The sequence below is a fragment of the Pezoporus flaviventris genome, unplaced genomic scaffold (assembly GCF_033815535.1).
Source record: "Pezoporus flaviventris isolate CSIRO_AGI_PZ_B2104156 unplaced genomic scaffold, CSIRO_AGI_Pfla_v1 ptg000018l, whole genome shotgun sequence".
NCBI lineage: Eukaryota > Metazoa > Chordata > Aves > Psittaciformes > Psittacidae > Pezoporus > Pezoporus flaviventris.
This window is the reverse complement of record NW_026892566.1, coordinates 4,294,435-4,318,812: the sequence shown is the minus strand read 5'-3', so window position 1 is coordinate 4,318,812 and position 24,378 is coordinate 4,294,435. Positions and strand designations below refer to the sequence as shown.

At 41.6% G+C, this 24,378-nt stretch overlaps 1 protein-coding gene across 1 annotated transcript in view; it reads right to left on the bottom strand.

Moving 5' to 3' along the window:
- LOC133270147 (PALM2-AKAP2 fusion protein-like) overlaps window positions 1–24,378 on the bottom strand; it is a 266,818-nt gene that overhangs the window by 192,215 nt on the left and 50,225 nt on the right. Inside the window, 1 exon segment of the mRNA XM_061455090.1 lies at window positions 14,287–14,417. Coding sequence (XP_061311074.1) covers window positions 14,287–14,417 — 131 coding nt within the window.

The following is a 24,378-nucleotide window of genomic DNA, read 5'->3' as shown; positions in this document are numbered from 1 at the left end:
TGGAGCACTTTTGCTGATTCTGAGAGTGATCCTTTATCACTTCACCTTGATTTTTCTTGGGAAGCTCTCTTCTCTGAGAAGCCTACCAAGGTTTCTTGGTTCGTCATTAAAGGTGAATTTTCATCCAGCTAAAACTGGATTCCTGCTCTCCATGAAAAGATGGAAAAAAATGGAATTTTCAAACCCCTCATTATGCAAACCTTCTCAGCACAGTATCACACAAAACCCATGATTCAGCATTCCTGGGGTAAATGGACACATTAACACACTTTGCACACTTTGGGCTATTTCCAAGCTAGCAGTCCTCCCATGGGAGGCACAAACCTCTTATTTGTTTTGAAGACACTTTCCTATGAAGCAAAGAAAAAACCTTCAAAGAATTACATAAGACTGGACCATGTCCAAAATACATGTGTTCAGATGAAAATAATTCCTTCTGAAATATGCAGCTTTACAAACTGTTCTCAGTACATAGAACAGCACGAACTTTTCACCAGTAAACCATATAAAGAGGAAATTTAGGTAAAATCAAGATGCTACATGTCCTATCTTTATATCTAACTACTATCAGGGAAAGCTTCAGAAGAATCAAATTAATCCAACATAGATTTGTGTAAGGGTTAATTTGCCCTGAATACCTATGGACAAAATATTTGTATTACTGAGTACTATAGCTCCTGAGAATGTCTCTAGAAGTTTTTTCTGCCCAGTAAAAATGTTCACATATTTCAAAGAATACTTGAATGAAAAAGATCTCCATAGTACATATTCCTTCCTTAATGACTGTTCTTTGAAAAATCATTTGTATTTAGAAAAAGGAGTAAAAAGCCCACTTACAATCCCTTTTTGTCTTTGTTCACGCATAGTCATTTAGGCTATGTTTGTATCTAATACAATGACAAGCAGCTCAGCTAGAGATTACTGAACACAATCTACCTCTTTCCAAATTAAACACCACCATTTCTTTCTTTTATTGCACTGAATCCTTTTCAGCTCAGCAGCGTGAAAAGCAAACACTAATGAAGAAAGTATCACCTTTCAGAAATGCTGGGTCATTTCATCAGGTTTTTCAAATGTCTTTTCCTCTTGGAGATGAGGTGGCTCAGCAGGGGCTGGTGGGATGGAAAAATATCAACATATTCTTCATCTTACTCAGGATGTCAGTATGATCTTTGTAGTCTGTACTGATGCAGTAAGTGTTAAGACAGCCACTTAATGAAGCTGTGAAATGATTAAATACCACAGCTTTTAATGAGAAAAAACATTTTCAGGATAGCTAATTTTGCAGTCACCCCCTACAGACACTACAGATGACAGAGTAAGTAGTGGAAATAAGAAAATAGTATCAGGCACACTACTTTGCTTCAGGCATTTTTGTTTCACATCAGTTCCAGTACAAGGATACATTTGATCTGGTAATCTTCCAAAAGAAAAGTTCTATTATCTCATTTGCACATGAAGCAAATCTAGAACTCCAGCTTCACCAAAACAAGCAAGTTCATGATTTAGTTGGGAAAACTCAGCAGTACTCCTGTGCCACATAAAACAAATATGGTGCCCAAGGGAGGTCTGGGGTTGCTTGCTGGGGCCTGCTGAAGCACAGGTGTCTGCACCATGGGGCCACCTGTATGATCTGTCCTGTTCGTTAAATATCTTCATTTGTCACACACCGTATTTAAGCAGCTGTTTTCACTACCCAAGAACCACAGCACACTCTCCTGTCCTTCTTTTGCAGTTGAGAGGGAGTAAAGGTAGGTAGTCTGCTCTTCCTCCTTCTTTGCAATTCTTGAAGAGTGAAAGGAATGCCTACAAAATCCTGTGCAACAGAAGTCTTCAAGAAAGTAGTGTGCAGCAACCTACACAGAGCACAAGAAATTTGTTTGGTCTTGGGACCCCGGGACGCCTTGGGCACTATGTGCCAAGGTGTCAGATTGCAGCTTTCACCTGTATTGCTTGTTGCCTGTAGGTATCAAAGTATTTGTCAGCTGTTACATTTCCAGTCCTAAGTGAGGAAAAAGTTGAGGCACAGGTAATGAGAAAGACATTTCTCAGTTGGTGTTTAGTTCTGGCGTTCTTTCTCTCTTGTATCTGTAACAATGATTTTTTTGCTTTCATGTTCATGCTCTGTGAGTTTTATATGAAAGCATTTAACAAACCAGGGGGACACAGCAGGGTCTCTCTGTTATACTGATACGCGGATAGACTCCACAACTCGTCAGAGTTGTAAAGTAGGTATGCTTTTATTCAGTGCTGAGAAGCATGTGGGATAGCTCCTCCAAAGGCATGCGTGCCTCAGTGTTGTTTCCCTCTACATTTATTCTCTAAAGTTATATATATTCATAAGGTTGCACAATACACTTACACATATTCATGTCCTATCCCCACTTCATATTCTAATGAGCTTTGCACCTGCACAGTGCCCCCCATGGTCATGGGCCAGGGTCTTCAAGATGAAGTAAATGAGTCTTCCTTGAGCCTGACCTTTTCACCTCTAGCCACCTCTAGCTGTCACGCATGCTCTTTAGGAGTCTGGTCAAAGTCCAAACCACAAAGCTGGTCTTCACTGGAGCTAAGTAACTGTTCCTCCCCCTTAGCAGTCTGTTTCTTCCCCTTATCAGACTGTTTCTCCCCTTTATCAATAGCCTGTTGTCCTGGTACTGCATGGCAAGCTTGACAGGTATTTGCAAACAATGTTTTCTGTTAAACAGGCAAAATTCCTTTATCCCCCCTTGTATGACCCCCTTGTACAACCCTTGTACAACACCCTTGTACAACCCCCCTGTACACTGGTCAACCCTTTGCATCAATACCTCTGTTATATGCACTTGCCTGTTGCGGTATCATTTTGACTATACCAATCCCTGACAATTGAAGTTCTTTGAGTAGAAACTATGTATTACCAACATTAAGAAAAAAAAAGCTAATTAAGAAAAAATGTTCTCAAAACATTGGTGCAAAGTAAGACTTCTATTATAGGAACCTGTTTTCAATACATCCATTTATACCATTTTCAGAGATTTCTGTGCAGACTGAGTTGGACTTTTTACCTGACAGTGGATGCTGCACAACGCTGAAAGACTTTCCCTGGTGGCTTCAACAGGCACACATGATGATTTTTCTGTGACATAGCTTCAGTATGATTGATGAGTCTTATTTGTAAAGCTGATGGTAAGTAGCAAAGAGTGGAGAATTACATGTTTTTTTTGTCTGTAGGGTGTTTGCTCCTGAAATTACCTGTCTAAAATATGATACAAGGCAGGGCTGACAACTGCTGCCTGCCTGGAAGACTGCTTAATGTTACCTATGGCTTTGAAACTGGATTTTCAGTGATCATACATGTGACGTAAGAAGTTACATGTGATTTGGTGAGGACTTACAGTCTTTGGCAGTTGGCAAGAAATTCAGGTCTTGCCTAAGTGAAAGTGCAGTTATCTCACATGAAGAAAGCAGAGCTGAGGATCACCATGTTCTTGCCGTGGTGACATTCCACAGTTGGCTCATGCTGGACCCTACTCCTGGACACCACAGTTTTCTTCAAAAGATGATCAAATGAGGTAAGGGCTCAAAGGCGTGAGGCATTCCTCTTTCATGTTTTGGCACATAAACACAGTACACATGTGTCCTGGGTTCAGCAGTAGCAGTCATGTTTCTCCTTTGTGGTAGCTGGTGCAGTGCTGTGTTTTGACTTCCAGCCTGGGAACAGTGCTGGTGAAACCGATGTTTTCGGTTGTTGCTAAATGATGTTTACCCTGACCAAGGACTTTGTGAGGCTCATGCTCTGCCAGGGAGGAGGGGAAGCCGTGAGGAAGCAGAGATGGGGCGCCTGACCCAGGCTAGCCAAGGAGGTATTCCATACCACAGCATGTCATGCCCGGGGTGGGGGGTAACTGGGAGTTACCCGGAAGGACACGGGCTTCCGGGTGGGACTCGTTTCTTGGCCAGTGGTATTGTATTCTCTTCCCTTGTTATTTTCTCTTATCGTTGTTGTTGGTGGTAGCGGTGGTGATTTGTGTTGTACATTGGTTGCTGGACTGTTCTTGTCTCAACCCATGGGAGTTGCACTCTTTTGATCCTCCTCCCCATCCCTCCGGGAGCGGGGAAGGGGAGATCCCCGGGGGGGAGCTTGATAGCTTCCAGCCTGGCACCACTCACTGGGAGTGAGTGAACAAGCTGTCTGGCTAGGGTATAAACCACGACAACATGCAAAGCCTGTGGCAGCTCCATTGTTTTGTCCTGCTACAGCCTTTCCTAAAGCCACAATGTTTCTATGATGGCTTTTTGCTTATTTATTGTCTTAAATTAAATCCTATGGCCTCAAAAGTGGAATGCAGTGTAATAGATAGAAACCATACCTACCCCTGGCTCAGAAGCAGTATCTTAAGCCCCAGGGTATTCAGCCTTGTCAACAGTGGGTTTGATTGTCCTTGCAGGACCAGATCAGTGGCTAGCCCTGTATGACTTGTCTTAAATGTCATCTGGGGGGTGAAATGGATTCTCTGGTTTCCCAACCAGCAAGTTGAGGCTTATGAGCCAGGCTCTGCTGCTGGCATACTGCTGCTCTGTAGCAGCTGCTGCCTGAAATGTGTTTCTAAACTCAAGAGCCTTTTGCCTTTGTAAGACCATTCCAAGTGTGCCAAGTCACAAAGCTCATGGACCATCAGACAAGTCAGAAAGCCCTCAAGTTTTTGCTGGGACCTACTAGTATTTTGTTTTCTCCCTCTATTCTTTTGGAACTAAGAGGTTTAGCTTAAAAAGACTTGGGTTGTTATGGCTGGGTTGTTATTACTATCCATTTATCTGATGGACCTACAGGAAAAGATCAGCAGGCTGCCAGCCCATTTCCTCATTGCAATGTGGGTTGTTGTGACGATGACTTGTATAAAAGTCACTGTTCTGATTAGTAATTACCCTTAAATTTAAAGAAAACTGCATTTGCAATTTTCTAAATACATTTATGAAATGTTCCACACATCCACACTCCCTTACACTTACATTAGAATCCTAATTGCAGCTCTGGGTGTTGCTTATGTCAAGATCTGTGGTAAAGCTGTGCTTTATCTGGACTTGAACTTGTCTTTCATGCTGTTGGTTTTGCAAAATAGCCTTGATTTTTCTCATTACTGCTTGGCAGTACTTTGACATCCCTGTCGAGACCTTTTTCACCTGCAGCAACAACAACAGGTTACAGGAGAGGCCATGCAAGTCTGACTGGAATGGTTTTAATCCAAGTGTATTTACTGTTTAACTGTCTCCATTTGTTACTCCCTACCTCTCCCCCATATGTTTTGTTGCCCCTTGCACACCCGTCATACCAAGTCAGTTTTCTAGTTTGACTTCTGATAGAAATCTGGTGTAGGAGCCCATAGAGTCATATAGTATTTCATCCTGCAAAGCCCATATTTGCACATGCCTATTGAGCATGTTTTAATGTTTGTAATATGCTGGTCTGAATTCTCTGAATGTCCTTGGTTGTTGATTTCTATATATTTAATGCGTTATGGTCTTGGATGGCTACAACCAATTTTCCAACACACTGAGGTTCCCTGTTACTACTCATTTGTTTTTCTGCAGTGTGACCATGACACGTGCCAGCAGACTATTCTTTTGCTCCTGAACTTGCCTCCTTGGGACTTTTCTTTTACTCTTCAACTGCAGCTTGTTAATAAAACCCACTGCAGTTGTCCCTTTCTTACGAATCAGGAATCCTGATTGCACATCCAGTCTGTCTTTGTTTTCTGTGGACCACCAGTTGGGATTTGCATTATGTTTTGCCTTAGAATTCACATACTGCAGCAGTTTCAGAACCCTACAGGGAAGGTGACGTGCTTCTCAGACTGCAGATCTTTTAAAAAAGAAAGAGGCTAAGACTTGCAATGCCCACTGGGTGGCTCCAGACACTGCACCTTACTCCTTCTCCAACTGTACTCCGAGCCAGCCCAGCTCTGCATAAATATGTGTAAGTGCTGACTAACAGGAAGAATGACAGGGCAGGGCCTAGAGTAACAAATACATGATGCACCAGATACATAATTAATGGTTATTAATCACTACTGGCATCACGGTAGCACCCAGAGGCCCAGTGGAGAGTGCCTGTGCAGCAACTAACATTAAGGCGCTTATCTGAAGCACCTATACTCAAGGGGAGAGATGGACTTACACAGGCTTTGGAAATTATGCTCTTCCTTACTGACTATATGGAGAGCAAAGGAAACAACACTTTAAATATAGGTGACTTATTTAAGCCTCTTCAGTTATACAGGATGAGCCCAGGCTTTTGGGATAAGGGAGGTACTGAGGATTAGAACTGCAGCAGTGTCTTCCTGGGCTCCATGAGCATGTGTGTTGTGTGCCTGTGTATGCTGCATGTTCTGGCCTTGACAGACACAGACATGGCATATAAAGAAAGGTTTGGCAGGGGAGAGGATAGTCCTCTGATTTACAGTGAAGAGAGAGTAGATAATCACTGTAAAGCACCAATACAATAAAATCAACTCAGGCTGTTGCCTAACCCTGTGCCTTCTCTTTGTAAATACACACCAGGTTTTTAATCTTTTTCAAAATTGTGCCCGCCACCTCCACACAAACATGGCTTTCTGTTACGAAATTTCCCTAATTTTGTTTTTTCCACCTACCAAATGCTACACAGACTGTGTGGAAGGACTGCCCTGTGGTAGGGCCAGTGTACAAGGGAAGCCAACCAACCATCCAGCTCTAGTAAAGGTAAGCATAACAAGGAAAGGAATGGAGACTAGTTCTTTTTGTTTTACTCCAGGCAACAATCCCATTTGGTCCATGATTAAGATTTAATTCAGATGTAACGAAGTCAACAATTCTTACTCTTTATGTTATACCACAATTTACTGCTTCAGGAAACCCCTGTCAGTTCTCCTAGGCTTAAAAGAAGCGTGAAGATCTCAGATGGTTTTGCATAAAGAGGGAGTGTGGTGATTCAACACATACGGTAAATACATATGAAGAATAAATACAATACATATGAAGAAATTTCCCCATCTTGCAAACAGCATCACACAAAGAGTCGTGAATTTTTTAGCTTTAAACTGTTAAAGCCAAGGAGACTCTGAAGTTTTGTACTTGATAATCTGTCACTGGTTCTCCTCTAGTATGGCAACAGAAACCCAGCCTTGCACAGAACATCAACTTTATTAAAAAGCTGCAAAAAATTGAGATTGCATTTTGCCTGCTGAACCTGGCCCAGAGAACCTGGCTTCTTTCAGGAAGGGCTGTAGCATGTGATCTAGTGTATTAAAGGTTTTAATCCACTTAGAAACAGATGCTACTTTACAGTACATTAGGCTAAAAAAAGTCTCCTTGAAAACTTGCTTTTGTCCAGGGCTGAATTTAAGCCTATATGCCCCTTCCTTCTTGCGGAACATGTCTCTTACTCTGCAGCATACTGACATGGATGAAATGTCAGAAACACTTGAAATGGAAATTCCTTGATATGTAGAGATGGGACTTTGGAATTAATTTTATATCTTTCTCCCATATTAGGAAAATGGGTATCTTTATCAAGGACTATATCTGGTACACACAGTTGAGGAGAGTGGACATAGACGGAGTGGAGGGAGTCTGTGCTCAAACTGAACAGTCAATCCTTTTGCTCACTTTAAAAGATGGATAGGCATCATTAAATAATTACAAGCTAGCAATGTTTAGGAGTTGTGGACAATCCTGAGGTTACTACTCCTAAACCTAAACACTGGCATTTAGGCATCTGTTAAGGCACTGGCATGCCATTCTTCTATTTTAAGTACGGGTTGAGTTTCAGAAATGAGATAGTAAGCTGTGTTTTTTTTCTTTTTGAGTGCTACAGTTGAATATATTCTACTATAAATAAAAACCTCAAACCCATTGCCACCCAGCAACTCTGAACTCATTGCTTTTCTGGGACCATCCTGCAAGTCCTGAAGAATTCTCTAATCACACCACAGAGAGAGTTCCTCTGGAAATCTGAGATTTCTTGTTGAGGCTTTTTGCCTGGTTTTGTTTTGGTTTCTGTTTTCCTAAGAAATGTATAACATATGAAATGTGACCCAGCAGAATCTTTATGGGAGGTGAAAGATGTGCTACTACGGAAACCACAGTCCTTAGGGGTTGCTGAAACACTAATCTCTGGAGCTTCAGCAGATGAGACCTGATATTGACTGATCTCAGTGGAGAAGCAGACAGAGGGCTTGAGGACGAACAGCTCCTGAGCAGAAAGCTTGATCTTCCCTCATAAGGTGAGAAGAATTTGGAGAAACTGCCTGGATATGAGGACTCATATTTGCTATGTCATTCTTAGAGAGCTCATCCAGTGCAGTATAGAGAGGCAGAATGAGGGCTTGTGTACAGCTGCATTCTAGGTAAAACACAAAATTGCTGAACAAAATGTGCTCTTATCCATTTTCTACAGCTGCCATCAGTGTGGAAATCGCAAAAAACCCGCACTCATGTGGACTATGCACTTGGAAGACACACTATTCTCTGTGCTAGCATATGCTTCAGCAAATGTTCATCTCTCTGGAGGCAGACTGAGGGAAATGGATGAGACCTTGCAAAGGAGAGGTTTATGGCACCTCTAGTCCTGGCTTGCACTGTCTGCTCTATGGAAGGTCTGAGGAACTGGTTCTGACATCAGATGATCCTGCTTTTGAAGGAGTGTACAAGCTCAGCAGAACCATGATCTTGTATTTGCTGGACTCTGCAGTGAGAAGAGATTTTAGTGTAGACCCCATCTAACACCAGAGATCAGTGAAGCATTCATAGTCTATTAATAAGATAGTGTATTAATAAGATTTTATTTTCTACATATCAAATCAGCTTGCTGAGGGTGTTCTCCTCAGGGCCTACCACAGCCTGACAATACTCAGATCTGACCATCTCCCTGGAAAGATTCAATCACAGTATTCTGCCAGTTTTGGGATAGTTTTACTCCGTTTTGGATCTGCTGCTACCTGGAGTAGGACTTCTGTCTAATACATATGTCTCTGTCTAGTAAGCAGACATAGGTCGAGCACAGCAGAACAACAGAATGCTTCACACAACCAAGGCATCTTTTGCTTGTGGGAGGTGGTGTCATGTCTCTTTCTGCATCACTGGGCATCTTCTTCGTGTAAACTTACATTCAGCATCTTTTTTGATCCATCAGGTTAAGTGAATAGAAGCTGTGTTTGTCCTGCACTCCCTCTTACAGGCATCTTTCAGTTCAACACCACTTTCCAAAATACTTCCCAAGGTTTTGTAAGTATAGAACAGCAGCACCCTGAGATGGAAGCTGCTGGGGTGGGGGGATTATTTACCACCTGTTCTCACCAGCAAGACAACAGCAATCAGCAAAGACACGTGCTTGTCCCAGGAAAGACCTCATGACTTATGGTCCAAATCACAGACCTGCCCTTGCCACCATTAACACCAGAACTCTTTGTTCATGCTGGACCAGCATAGAGAAGCTTTCTCCTAGAGGTGACACAGCCGTGGCTTACCACCAAGATGCAAGAGTGTGAAGCACTCCACAAACCCAAAGGGCTTTTGCAAATCTTAGGAGCAGGATGTGCTGGCAGCTGAGTAGCCATGAGTGAAGAACAGAGAACACGCATACAGCTTGGACACTTTCCTGCATTGCTTCACCCCCAAGAACATCTACAGTGCCAAAGTGCCACAGGTGCCTCTTGCATGTGCCTTCTGGGGATCCAGCATCCACTGCTCTAAGCTGTCTGTCTAGTTCACATGTCCAAAAAGGCTGCTCTGCTACAGCAATAATTTATCACTCCTTGGAGTTGATGGGCACCTCCTCAACCAATGTAAACAGAGGCACTTTTGATTACTGATGGGATATGCCACTTTACAGAGGATTTAGAAGGTTTCTCAGTGGGTTTCTCTTCTACAGGAGCACAACAAGTAGCGTCCTGGTATCTCATGCTAGTGTCTGTCATCGAGTAGGGAAATATATTTTCAGAGAGTATTTCATGTTGGCATGCTACATGAAAGCTTCAGAGCAATGAAAACTCTTCACAGCAAAGTTAACTCTTCACCTGCTGTACAAAACACAGGCCACCAGCATAAACTATGATGTAATCTAGTAAAACAAATTAATTTTGGGAGTCTTTCAAATGCTGTGAAGGAACAGCAGACTTTAGGTAGGCTGCTCTGCATTATGAATGCTGCGTGTTAATACCCAGATGTCGAATGCCAACTTTCCATTCACTGCTGTAAAATAACAAACTGTCATGTGGTAAAAATAACCTTGGGAGGCATGCAACACATTCCAGCACTTCTTTCACCTACAGCACACTGTCAAAAATTTGTCTCTGGAAGTCACTGGGCATCTGTATCAATGGTATCCCAAACAATCTGTGTTTTGGTGATTTGGAGAATAAGTTTAAGGAAAATACTTTTTGTTCATTTTAGGATACAATTTACCTCAAATCTATTTTAGCTGCAGGAATCAGGAGATCACTTTTTCACTGTGTGGCAATGGAAAAGAGACTTAGAAATGGCTGCTTTCCTTAACACTGACCTTAAGGAGACGACAAAACCCTAAACTAGATTTAAAGCTTCTCTGTGTGTGAGGAGCTTGTGCCAAGAGACACCCTAAATCCATGTCTGGTTTTGCTCTGCCATTGATGCAACAGTACCACCAATCTTGCAGTGGGCTTTCAAACATTTAGTGATGCAGCGATGTCCTTCCGTCTTTCCCACAACTGACAGATTTCCAGCCCACTCAGGACTCAATAAATGTTAAATAAGGGGACCAATCTTATTAAGTCCACCGGACTTTCCTTTTTAAAGAAGTGAAAGACACAGCACCAGTACCAGAAATTATTTACATTTCTTATTTTGAAGACTCAAGCAAGCAGGATTGCCGGGAGTCCAGGACTAAACTTGCTTCAACACTGCTTATTCTCCCATTTCCACTCTGAATTCTTGGGTAGAAAGACCATTTCTAGTTTTCATACATTTCAGAATCTCTAAACAGACTAAACTAATCCCAACTATCAAATGATCATTCTGTCTGTAATTCACTCTTACACCATTCATATGCCTGCAACTTGCCTTAATCTTGAACTCCATACAAGTTTTTTTAACTTGTATGTGAATCTTGTGCTTCTGTGTCCTCCTGTTGGTAATTATCAGCATAATAATAGTATTTAATTATTTCTATCTCATTCTTTGGTCAGCTTTTATTTCTGGGTTTGTGATGCAGGTATTTTTTCAGTTGCTTGGCATGAAATGCACAGAAATGCTGACGAACGTCGGAATCCTTCTTCCAAATGCATTTGTAGATGAGGGAGCTCATTAAACCATTACACTTACTCATGTCTAAGTTTACTCTTATGCACATATCCTTGCAAGCTATGTGCTGAAGTATGTTATTTCTCATATCATGATAACACGGAAGTCTAATAAATAAACAGTCTGTACACTCATGCATTTTTGTTGCCCCAGTTGAAATTAAACACCTCCCAAACAAGGGACAACTAGTTACATTGTCTTAAAATCAACACTACAAGCATGTGTACATCTTGCAAAACATCTGATTTTAGTGGTAAATTCACTTAAAACTGAATAAGGAAAAGCATTACTCAACTGAAGAATCTGTATTATGTGCAAAGCTTCCAAGACCATCTACAAACAGTCTTCTGTTTGTAGAGATTCAGTTCTCTACCTTTCTTTAAGGTAGAGATACTTGCCTCCTTTGGACGCACAGACCTATATGAGCCCACATGAATGTTAGCCTGGTCTCAAACACTATCTCTTTCAGTTTCCTGTTCTAAGTTTCACAGTTTGCTCAGCTTGTCAGACCTACTGTTTACATCTGGCCTGCAAATAGAGATGGGTACTTCTCTTGTTCCATGGCTGTTCATGTAGTAAATGCAGATGCATGAGAAAACAACCTTCCTGAGTACTTCAGTGTAAGCAGAAAGAAAGGGTGCCTTCTGGATGACAATGGAAGAGGAAGGGAAAAGGACTGCATGTTCTGCAACTGGATGACTACATGCTCTCCATTGTTAAAAGCAGGGGTACAGGTGCTGGCTGACTGCAGAGGTTAGACATTGGCCTTCATGGGTAAGCTTCACCCTGTTCCCAGAGCAAATGTAGAAGACTCTGTGTATTTTCCAGCAGGGACAAAACCAGCATGTGTGTCACAGACTTTTTCACAGATGTTTTGATGCTGCAGACTCTCTGCTTGCACATATGATGCAGTGTGACTAACGAATATACAAGATCCACGGCACAGTGGTCATACAGTTCCCTGGTGTCGTGGTTTAAACCCTCTGTCCTCTGTTGCCCTCTTTGAGAAAAGCTAGGCTGTTTCATAGTGGTCCCGTTGGATAGTGTGTAGTTTCAAAGGACGATTGGGCCCTTGCAAATACGAATATATGAATAGTGCCCCTGCAGTCCTCCCTTCTGATTCTTTCCTGGAAATTCATACTGGAAATGCAGTGCACAGCAGCAAAAAAAAAAAAAAAAATCTCTTCAGGATGACTCCATCCTACTTCACTCCTCTAGATGAAGTGACTGACATCTTCTCTCTTCTTACTCCTTCTACAGCCCTTTATCTATCTTGATGGGCTCTGGATGTGTCATTTTGTCATGGATGTATGTTGTAATTAGACTAATGACCTTGCCACCTACTGTCTTATCTCTACAGTTCAGGTGTAATATTTTCTCATTTAAATAAAACTTTTTTTTTTTTTTTCCTGTCTTTGGAGTTCCCTTAGAAAGGTAACAGGGAAGTCAAGCATGCTAATGAGGTTGTCAAACAAATGCGTTTTCAACTCAGGAGCGAGCAGCTGACCTGTCATTTGACAGGTAAAGTGGTCACAGCTGAAGACACATTACTTCCAAATATTCAGAGATTTTATTTCATGGCTGTGGTTAAGGAATAAAAAAAAAAACAAACAAACCACAGGGTAAAGGTTTTACACAGGCTTTCATCCTACACTTTGGACTAATTAAACAAAGCAGGTTTTGTTGTCTTCAATGGTGGTACTCACATAGCTGAAATTAGACACATGCTGATGTGTTTTGCTGGTTGGGGTCAGAGTACTTAGCACACTGGAGTATTCAGCACGAGGTGAAGTACGTACTATAGAATGTATTTCTGAAGTCCAGTCCATGTTTTGTTCTATCTACTACATTAATTTATGGAGTAAAAGATCAGGTAGCATACGAAATCTAAAAAATAAATCTTCACTTTCTTGCTTTATGTTACAACAGATGTAATCAAACAATATACATTCTCAGAGTGCTTTTAATTGATAGAAATCACAAAGCAGAGAACAGTAGCATGAAGCAACTCTTACATTCTGATCTATTATCTATGCCGATCTATTACTTTTACATAGAAGCCATAGTGTCATCCAAGCTTAGAGTGGGTCTGATTTTGTATATCCCCAAATAAGCAATCTTGGTGAATTATCTAAGAAATTTCACAAGAAACCTGCCCTAAGGCAAATTACGTTCGCCACATACTAGGCTAATACCTCAGTCCTTGGACTATTGGTCCTATTTGCTTTTCCCTGTCACTTACAAGCCTCAGCAGACACATTTATAAAAGCTGGGGTACCAAACTGGACCAATTCTTACCAATTTTCTGCCATCTGAAAAGAATGGAAATTCATATAGCCCTAAATGGCAGAAGAAAGAGTCCTGGAATTTGTCCTGTGGTGGATAAAAGCATTCTCCTTATGAAAATAAAGGAAAAATGCTTTTCATTTACAGACCATTGTTTGTAGGAAAACAAACGAAAGCACTCGAAAAAAGACGAGTATCAACTAGACTGCAGTGGGAAACTGATAAAAGCAAATAATTCTAATACCCAAACATTTCTTCATAAAACAGTAGATATTTGATCTGTCGGTGGCATCTGCTCTTACATTTCAGAAATTCATTTGAACCAGTGAGAAGTAAGTGCCAAAGAGTGACACCCCTGTTTGAACTCTGTTTGGCTGTAGGAGGTGTAAAGCAATGGAGAATCTCTCTAGCGTTGATCAAATCATACATGTGCATCTGAAGAGGGAACTCAGCCCTCTTCTAGCTCCCTTGTGAGAGAAATCCATAGAAGTCCATTAAACTCAAAGACACCATGAAGGCTCTATCTTGCACTTAGTGGACATTTGGAAACAAATCCTGGGCACATTTGGCTGTATGTGTGCCTACCTCCTTACACTTTCCCATGGGCAACTGCTGTCAGCTACTGACAGAGATGGGGACCGGGAAGGTCTCTAACATTAATGAAAATGACTGCTCTGACATAAAGCAAAGGAAAATTGTCCCTACCTGTATATGTTTTCTTCCAGCTTTTTCACCTTCAGCTCATCCTCTTCTGACTGCCTCCTTCTGGCTTCTTCCTCTTCTGCAGAGCCAGCAGGAACTCCCTGTAGCAGCCATTTTTCCCGAAGAGCTTTGGACTGTAAGGTAAAAACCCCAGAATCTTAGGAACAGGCTGAACAAAAACCATCTGAAGATTGAGAAGGAGTGGCCTCTGGTTCTGAATATTAGGTTGTCCCTACTGGATTTCTAATCGCTACTTTAGACAGTCAGTTTCAGCCGATCTATCAGCTGTTTATCCTGATGTTTTACAGTATACATTTCATTTACCATCAGTGTCTCAATACGAAGTTATTTGTAGCTCCTACTAAAAACAATAGTTTAAATCACAAAAATAAGCCAGTCCTGTAGGAACTGAAATCTCTGAACAAAATTGTGTATCTCTCGTGCATGATAAGGCATGTGCTGGAAGGAGTACAGCTTCAAAAACAAAAGAGCAGCGTGCTCTAAATGTAATGTGTTTCATTAAGGATAAAATCAGTCTGGTATTAAATTCATCAAAGATGTTATTTTTTGATTTATACTACAGATGTGTCACCATATATTTACAGGCAGACAGACAGACAGACACAAATATGCATTCACATAACCATACCCATCACCTCCTAGCCAGACACAAATTGGAACTAATGAACAAACCCCTTCCAGAAACCATGGGTATCCCAGGGTACAGCAACACTGTCACAGAATGCAGCAATAGCCTACACAATATAATCATTCCTGTCAATTTTGCTATGCTTTCTACACCAAAAACATGTCTATGACCTCACCTGATCACTGCCTAATCCATCTGCAGTGGAGATACACTGATTGCAAGCAAACCTTTTAATAGCACATCAAACCTGTTTGTTTGTTTGGCCTAAATCCTGCTGCAGGGATGTGGCAGATCAGTTGGCAGACAGGACAAGCACCCATCAAAAGGAAGATCAGGAGCCCAAAGCCACATAAGACTCTGCCCCTTGGCAAGGAGAAAATGGAGCTGGTGTAAAAAAACAGTCAGCCAAGGGACTGATCAAAATAGCCCCTTGCACAGACCAGAAAAGTGGCACCTTGGTTTTGAATTTGCAAAGCAATCAGAAATGCTAGTTTCAGAAGCCATCTGTGAGAGCTTGTCTCCAGGAAAAAAAGAGCTAATAAGGAAACCATCAGTTCAAAGAGACTGGATTTCAGAGGCTGCCTAAATGTGCAGTATCAGTCTTTTTAATGCCATGTTCATTGCTGGAATGGAACCTGACTTGGGCAAACTATGTATAAGGGAAAAACATCCATCACCAAAAGCAGCCTTCAAACCCAGCCCAAAATAGAAAGATTTTTGACATGACAGACAAGTCTTACTTGTCTAAACTTAGTTAGTTTTTGAGTGTGTATATATAGGCATAGTATCTACGCAAAATCTATTCTTGTCACTCCATGGCCTATTTGACATTAGGCAATTAGACTTTAATGAGGCAGCAGACAGAAAGCAAAACAAAACACATAAGCAAATTCGACTATATATGACTCCACCTTTCATTAACTTTAACTGTGCTGTGCACCAGAGGAATCCCAGGTGGATTTTAAGTTGTTTCTATACGAATTAGGAACTTCTGCATGATAGAAATGGCCTTGTACTCTTATACAATGCAGTCATGTTCAACAGTCGGACCCACTGATGCTGGACATGTACTTTACTCAGCTGAACTCAGCTCATGGCCTCCAAGATGTTAGCTCATGGAACATTGGGGATGACTATCTCTGTTCACGGTTTCTGCAGTTTACTGCTCCCTTTGCAGACACTTCCATCTAGTAGTGGTTCCTGCCCCATTTTGTGGGCTGGTAGTGATATTTCTCTGTGGGACCTTTGCTCTTCCTGTTCAACCCATCTGATTACTGGAATCAGAGATATGAAACCCAGAAGTTTCATCAGCTCATTCCAGCCCAATGTGCTATAGATATGTCCCCTCTGCAGGGGATGCACAAGTCATCACATGTACCAAGAAACAAAGTGTGATAGTCAGAGATGGATTTACAGGTCCTGAGGTGCTAAGCATTAAACAACCTGTGCTTTGTTATTTAAGAGGTTTCAGTAGCACAACCCAGTAGGTATCTGCTGGCCTAGATCCAGTGAGAAGAGCTGTGAAAGCTGAGTGCTTTTTAGAAAATTGCTGTCTTTTCTTAAAAAAAAAAAAAAAGTGGCCTGTTGAGTGTGGAACTATGTTGCTACATGTGTCATCCTCAGCTGTGGTCTGAATCTGAAACCATGAGAGATACTGAGTTGGAGTATTCCCCCCCCCCCCCCAAGTTTCTAAAGACCAAATGCTAAAGATGAAGGCAGCATTCTGTTTTAAACCTGGTCTAAATATGGCTTCAACAGTCCTAATAAAGCGCTGCTTGGACAGCACTGAAGATGTTCAGTTGACAGTCACTTCTCATTTGCTATAGAGGACAGATAAAATCCTGGCTTTTTGTTATGTGCTTTTATAGAATCTGCATACTGATACTCAGACAGAGAGAAGACAGTGCCTTCAGTACAACTGCTGCACACCAAAAATAAGGTATGTTATGCAGCTTTTATTCTGTTCTTTGTTTATGTGAAATATTTAAGCTACAAAATCATATGATTTCCTTCTCACAGAAGCCTCTTTTTTGGCCTAATAATAGCATGAAGTTGAAACTGGAAAGCATCAATGGGATTTTTTAGAAGTCATATTTAGAGACAAGAATGCTATGATCTACTAAAAATCCTCCCTCTTGGGTGAAATGTCAGCATATTTTATCTAAAACAGGAAAGCTGGTAGCTTTGAAGTTTCTGTCTCTCCTTTTTAAGATGAAAATTAAGGCATTCATTAAATAGTAGACCGAGGAATCCAGACAAGAAGACTCTGAGAAATGGATTTATAAGAAGCATTTCTTAAAATTTGGTGGATCTATTTGCCAATCTGTCACAGTTACATATATTTATATACCCACTGCAAATACAATAGGCAAATGGGCAGGCACATATCAGGGGACCGCACGCAAACATTTTGCTGTCCAGAAAACATCTGCTCTCCTGCCAGATGACTGGCATAGTGCTGGGGCAGAGTGTGGGGGTGCAATAATCCCTCGTCTGCTTTGAGCCAAGCTTTCCCAGGGCATTTGCATCAGAAACAGGAGGAAGGCTTTGGCACACATGATGAGACTGAAGGTGGGTAGGGTGCCATAGGGAAGTTGTGGTAAATCTGCACTGGGTGCTTGGTCACAGCTCCTGGGTAGGAGACAGTCCAGCTGAGGCAGTCAGCATCAAGGCAGTCCAGCCAGATGCAAACCAGAGCCAGATGTGGCTTGGAAACAAAGACCCTTCGCTGCCATCTGTCCTCCACAGCTATGAAATCTGGGTTGTGCTTCCTGAAAAAATCTTGCAAAATCTTACCCCAGGAAGAATAGGTGTTTCTCAAATCTGCTAAAAGGAGAATGCTTGCTAGCCCCAAAATAACTAGCTGTATGAGTTACTCCTGCTTAACAATGCTGTGTATTTGCTACATTCTGCAAATAAAATGGCCATGAACTAGTATTTCAGCATTGCTCTTCCTTCATTGTCTGTTACAAGCTTTAACTCTCTATGGCATCTCAAAGCTTCTTTATGCTCCAGAGTTGTGCTCTATGATTAGATATTGTCAGAATGACAGAGGGCTATAAGAGTGGCTATTGTAAAAATACATGTATCTTTACAGCTCATTCCAATACTGGAATGTGAATATGCTGTACTTTCAGAAGGCACCACTTCACTGGTACAATATCAGCTATGCTAAGTACATTTTGGTATAAGTATGCCTTCATTTACTGCAAGAGTACATTTTCTTCAGGGCTATATCCTTCAGCAGAAATTAGATCTTGTCATTAAAAAGGCTCTCTGTTGCTGAAGTGGAAGGGGCACCAGCTTGCGATGCTTTAAGTCACCACTGCTTTCAGGTGATTTGGTTTCCTTGCACATAAGTGAGATTGCAGAAATATCTGTGGCTCCATATTTATTTTGTTGAAGGGTAGGGAAAGTAAAGTGAGTTCTGAACCATGCAAAAAGGGGAAAAAAACAGGTTATGGTTCTGTGAACAGATCATGGCAAGGACAGAAATAAGTAAACAGATGTTGGATAGGACAGGAAGAAATCATGCCAAATGTTTGAATGCAGTAGAGACTGTGATGGCCATAAATCTGTTACACAGCTCCCTTTTATTCTATTTATTCCAGTTTCAAGCCTCAGGACAGTAAAGCCCAAGGGCTTTAAGTTGTTTACATTTAGTGCTGGGAAGGAAACAGTACATAGCCCCTCAAAAGCACACAGCAGAATTAATACTGCATTGCAAAGAAAATTTTTACTTCCAATGCTGTGTTTTATTTTAATATTGCATCAAAAGTTTAAGTACTGGGGGACACATTCTATTATAACAAGTGAATATTTTTAGCAGCATTTTTAAATGCCATTATGCCCATTACATGCCACCTCTGGGCTCCCTGCTTGTGAAAGGTGATTAATTCTAACCATCATTCTTGCTGACTTCAGACCTACTTCCGTAAACATTGCTCATAAAGAACAACACATTTCCAGTCCCACATGCAGTGTGGCACAGGTTAAGACTCATTTGCCAGACTTGCCATTTGACTCCATGGCAGTATAAAAGTCAGTTGTTGCTGCGCTGCTATCTTTTCAGGTAGTTTCTTCAAGCAGGGTTTGGTTGAGTTTTGTTTTTTTTTTGTGTTTACATGTGGTTAGAGAAGCAACCATTACTATCCCTCCTTGAGAGCAGTGCTTGGTAAAGTGGAACATTCCTCTGGCTCCTGAGTAATTTTCAAGGAAGCTGATAATCCTGAGGAGAAATGAAGGTCAAAAGCTCTCCCAAGAGAGCCAGCCTCTCCAGTGGAATGTGCCTGCTCTTGAGAAACACTACTGGATGTGCCCTGTTCAGGGTTATGATGCTCTTGTGTGCCATGAAAAGTGATAAATAATGATCCCTGGTGTAATTCTACTGGAATCAGAAGTGCTACATTGAAGACACTTCTAGTGAAATCTGCCAAACTGAAGTTTTGTGAAAAGTCTTTGGGTTCTCATGCTTGAAGATCACTAGATATTAAAAATTTAGAACTGAAATTATTTCTTATTATGAAATTATTTCTTATTATGAAATTAATTCCTCCTTACATGCATAAAGTATTTCTGTCCTGGGGAAAAGCTGAATTGAGGAGGCTGGTTCCTCATATTGTCAAATCAACATACAATCAGCCCATGCCCTATTAAAAGAGTGCAATAAACCTCTTCCTTCACCTGGCAGTGTGAGAGTCAGATGTTATCCCTGAACTGTCTCACTAGGATGATGTTAGCATAACTGGTGGCATTTCATACATTTCAGATTTGCTATTTGCATTTCAGAAAGCTCCCTTAGTACAAAATGCTGTTTTCCAGGCTGATCTGGAACTCTGGAGGCAACAATGAGCCCTGCTGTGCTGCTCTGCATCTACCTGGAGCCCCCTGCCCAGGGACTGCAGCTTTGTCAGCCAGCAGGTCAGCTATGAGAGGGAATGCTTTCTGGAGCATTAGGGTCTGCTCTGCCTGTGCATTCCCAAGCATCTGCCTGCATCAATAAAACAGAGTTTGCAAGGAACAGAAGTGCAAGAATCACCATACAAAAACTCTGCTGGGATTTCTCCTTTTTCTTTCTAACCCACCCTCATGGCCACCCTGAACGCTGCATCTCCTGCTTGCCCTTGCTATCCATCTGGCCCTAACCCAGCTAGTGTAGGTTACCCAGCAGGTCTTGGTCTGGCCTGCTGGTGTGCAGCAGAGTTGCCAGCATTTGCAAAGAGGTTACTGGGACATGCACCGAGATTATAGAAACACTTGTTCCTTTGCCAGGAGGCCTTCCCTAGCCTTCCAAAAAATGAAAAAAAAAAAAAAAGTAGTTTGAGCAAACATGTTAATGTTAGATGGCCTTAACCATTCATGAATAAAGATGTAAATGCAGAGAATGGGCTGTAGACATAAGCGGTATGACAGCTAGATCCATCTTAAAATAAGTATCTCCTCAAAATGTATTCCTCAGTGATGCTGCAGTATTAAAATTTCCAGTAGTCTGACTCTCTGCGTAGACTGATGGAGAGTGTTCCTATGTGTGGTTTCAGTGCAAGAGAGTCTGCCTGCAAAACAGAGGAGACGGTTCTCAAAAAACACAAGAGATTTTACTCTGCCCTGCCACAAGAAGGATGTGGCCTTGTATGGCATGACTGGGTCTGGAACAGAATAAGGAGCCATTTCCAGCTCACTGTTATGATCTAGTTTTGCATAGCAGAAAAACTTTCTTTTGCCTTTCCTGTCATCTAAGAAAGTTGTTCTCGCTTAAGGAGTGTGACTGCATGATACACTGATATGATTCAAGCATTGCCTAGTTCAGGGAATTAAGTCATGCTGAAAAACTTGCAGCTTGATTGTAGTCACAATGTCGTAGCTAACATAACGCATCAAAAAGAAGTACTTTAGCTGGTGGAGCTAACCAAGCCCAAGAACAAATAGCATGTTTATAAAGCCGATTAAATATTATCTATAAAGTGTCAGATTTGTTGCTATTATTCCAGAAATGAACAAAAGATTTCTTAGAAACATCTTAAGGAAGTGATGTCTTAATTTTTTTTAGAGAAGCATACATAGGGAAGCATACCTTTAGAAGCATACATTTGTGACTAAGGTCACAAATGTTTTCCATCAGTCAGTTGGTACGTATTCATCACATAAAAGATTAAAGACATTAACTAACACTTTTCAAGCCTGTTAAGACCCGCTTACTGTAATTGACAGCCTTTTGTGATCAGCCATTGGAGACTGACAGCTTAACCTCTTCCAAAGTTTCTTCTCAGCCACACAGGTACAGGATACTGTGTTTTCCTGTTTTCATAAACCTTACTGCAGTGGACCCTCAAATTCATCCTCAGATCTTGTTTCAGAGCTGCTCAAAAGTTCCTGCTGCCTCCAAGGCAATCTGCTTATTCAAGGACCTAGTGTTCTGCCAGTCCCCAAGAAGCCTGTCTCATTTTTCCTTGTAGTTCCTGGGGTGACAGAGGTTTGCTAGAGCATCAGTGAGCCACCAGGCTGGGGATGCAAGGGGAGGTGCATGTGGGGAGATGGGTAAATGAATAGTAGATGAAGTAAGTAAACAATAAATTCTGGCCACTATGATAAGCACCACCTGGAATCATAGTGGCCAAATGACTTTGCAGAGATAATCTTTCCCACTTGTTTGCTTTCTGTAGCTGGTACATTTGACAGCCCTGCAGATCCCCTAAATATTTACACATTCACTGCTCTTTCTCAAAGCACATGTTCAGCACAGCAACAGAGCCAACAGGAACACATTAAATAGACCAATGTGACTGCAGAAATGGGTAAGGTGAGTCTGAGATGGCTGAGATGGCTGAGATGGCTGGTATGGCTTCCCTTTAGGAAGGACTAGATCTCAGCTGGGTGCCCCTGTAAAAAAGGAAAGGGAACGCAAGGGTGAAGCTGGTGTTGCAGATGCATGGGGAAATCATGCCCATGGCAACCTAAATGAGGGATGGGTATGATGATAGCTATACCTTCTTCATGAAGTTCTCGTGTTTTGTTTGTTTAAAAACTCTCAGAAATAGAAAATGCAGCTGTACAGATAGAGACCCAATTAGGAACGCTTTGGGTGAAAAAAGCACCAATTGGTTTATGTCCTCAGGTTAAACTTCCCATCCATTAGCAAGATCACCCATGTAAGTATTTTGTGTGCATTGCTTTTAAATTGTTCAGGTCCCGTATTTTATTTAACTTTGTAAACCAAGTAGACAGTTGTTTCCACACAAAGATGAAGAAGAAGAAATAAAAACCAAGCTCTTTTACCTGCAAAGAAGCCTACTACAGCAAAAGACATTGTTGAGACACTACAGGAGAAGACACAAAGTTTGTGTCTTTCTTGCTGAGATCATTCATCAGCTACAGAGCCCTGGTCTACACAGACTAGTTCCATGGAAGGGGATCATCAACATGGCCAGATACAGGGTAAGAGTTCCTAATATTCATTTAAGACTTGAGATGACACTGAGAAAAAAACACCAACAATAACATGAAATATAACCCAAACACAGCTGTTTTCTACATATATTTTCTACACATATGACTACCAGAAAGTTCTGCTTGAAGTGACAGGCAAAAAGAGTCACAGTGATACCTAAGCTGGAGAGTTGGGGTTTATTTTCCAGTATCTCTCTTTAGGAAGTCTATTTAAGACTTCAGACATCTTGATGGCAGGATGATAATGATGGTTTTATTCAATTATTTGGCATTTTGCTTGTGGCAAGATTAAGCATCATAATGAGAATAAACAACATACAACTGCCACCAGCAGTTGTATACAACAGGGGCAAGGGGAGGGATGAGGGGTCTGGGCTATCCGAGTTGGCACACACCGGCAGTGTGGCGACACAGCTTGCAAAAGTGGATGTTGCAATGAGCTCACACGTGGTCCTCAGGATGGTGGCCTGGCCTGAAAGTAAGTTTCCCAGGGGTTGTATGGAATCTCCATCCTTGGCAAGAGTCTAAATATAATGGGATGAGGGTGAGCATGGGAGAAATGTGCTCCTGTTGGTGGGGGCACAAGGAGGTCTCCAGGGTTCCCTCACACATAAATTACTTCATGAGTCTGTGAGAACATCTCTGTTTCCCAGGGAATTTTGGATCTGGAGTAAGAAATACCTTCAAGCTAGCTGAAGTTTCTGGCCTTCATGAGGTTGGACTGAAAAACTGAGTAGGACCATCTTTTGTAGATACACGCATGAAAAGAGTTTGATCACACTTTCACCTCCTGGAGCCAGAAAATCAGGTATGTTTTGCTTTTTCCTATGAGTACTCACTCCATGCTTTCAAGGAAAGCAAATCATGCTTTTGAGGGGGTGAGGGAGGGAAATAACTGGTTATAGAATAGTTAAATATCTGACATTTCGAAAACTGGCAAACCTCTCCATGCAAAACAAATAGGCTTCGCAAGTTATCACCATTACTATCAGCCACAGTTGCTTTTACTACTATCTTCTGAAAGAATAATTTCCTGTCTACATTGTCTGTCCTCAGCTTCAGTTTATCACCCTCTCCCACATACACATATCAGTTAAAAGAGGCAAAAAGAAAACCTGTTTTTCAGAGATTCCTTTCTTTTCTGGTCTTTAAACTGCTTATATCCATTATTTTAAAAAGCTAGACTCAGGTAATGTGAATTAATTTTTGAGAACATATCAGGTCATTAAGAGAGGCTGGGGTTGAAGCCAACTGTAAACATCCTCAGGGTACATTGATACAATATGGCTAAATGAAAACTGCTGGAGTGGCAGTTACCTACTTGAAGTACCTTGCTACCGATTCAAACATGAGTGCCAATTTTGATTTCAAGGAAGTCGAGGTTGTATGGGGATGCTTATTTACACGGTCATACCAGGGCAACTCTGCCCCAGTTTGAGCTACAGCTCACACAATAATACCTTTTTCATGAGTACAGTAATTCTCAGAGTAATTACACTGGAATAATTACAGTATATTCAGGACGAATATACTGTTTCATACTCTGTAAGCAATTCAGAAAGAACAGGTGCCCTAAATCCTGAGGCTGTGCAGTCCTATTCCTCTCTCATTCCCTTTCTGGCCTACTGAATCTGGATTTCTCTTCTAGATTGCAAAACAGGTTAGGAGAGAGGCAGAGAGCCTCTCCATTTTCAGCTTAAATCCTGGCAGGAGGGGAGCTTCCCAGATTAAGGTAGGCATTTGCCCGAAGAAGCTGATGTACAGACCTGGACAAAAAAGGGTCCTCTATTTTCTGGAAATTGAAATTTCTCTTAAAATTAGCTCAATGCCCCAGAATTGCGGATGAGGCCCTCTACAGAGAGACAGGGTCAACCTCATTTTCAGAAGCTCTAGTCCTCATGTGGGAATTCAACCAGCCCGGCATTTGTTCGAGGGGCAGCACAGCAGGGCACAGGCAATCCAGGAGGTTCGTAACCCCTCTCTGCAAGTGACAGAGGAGCCAA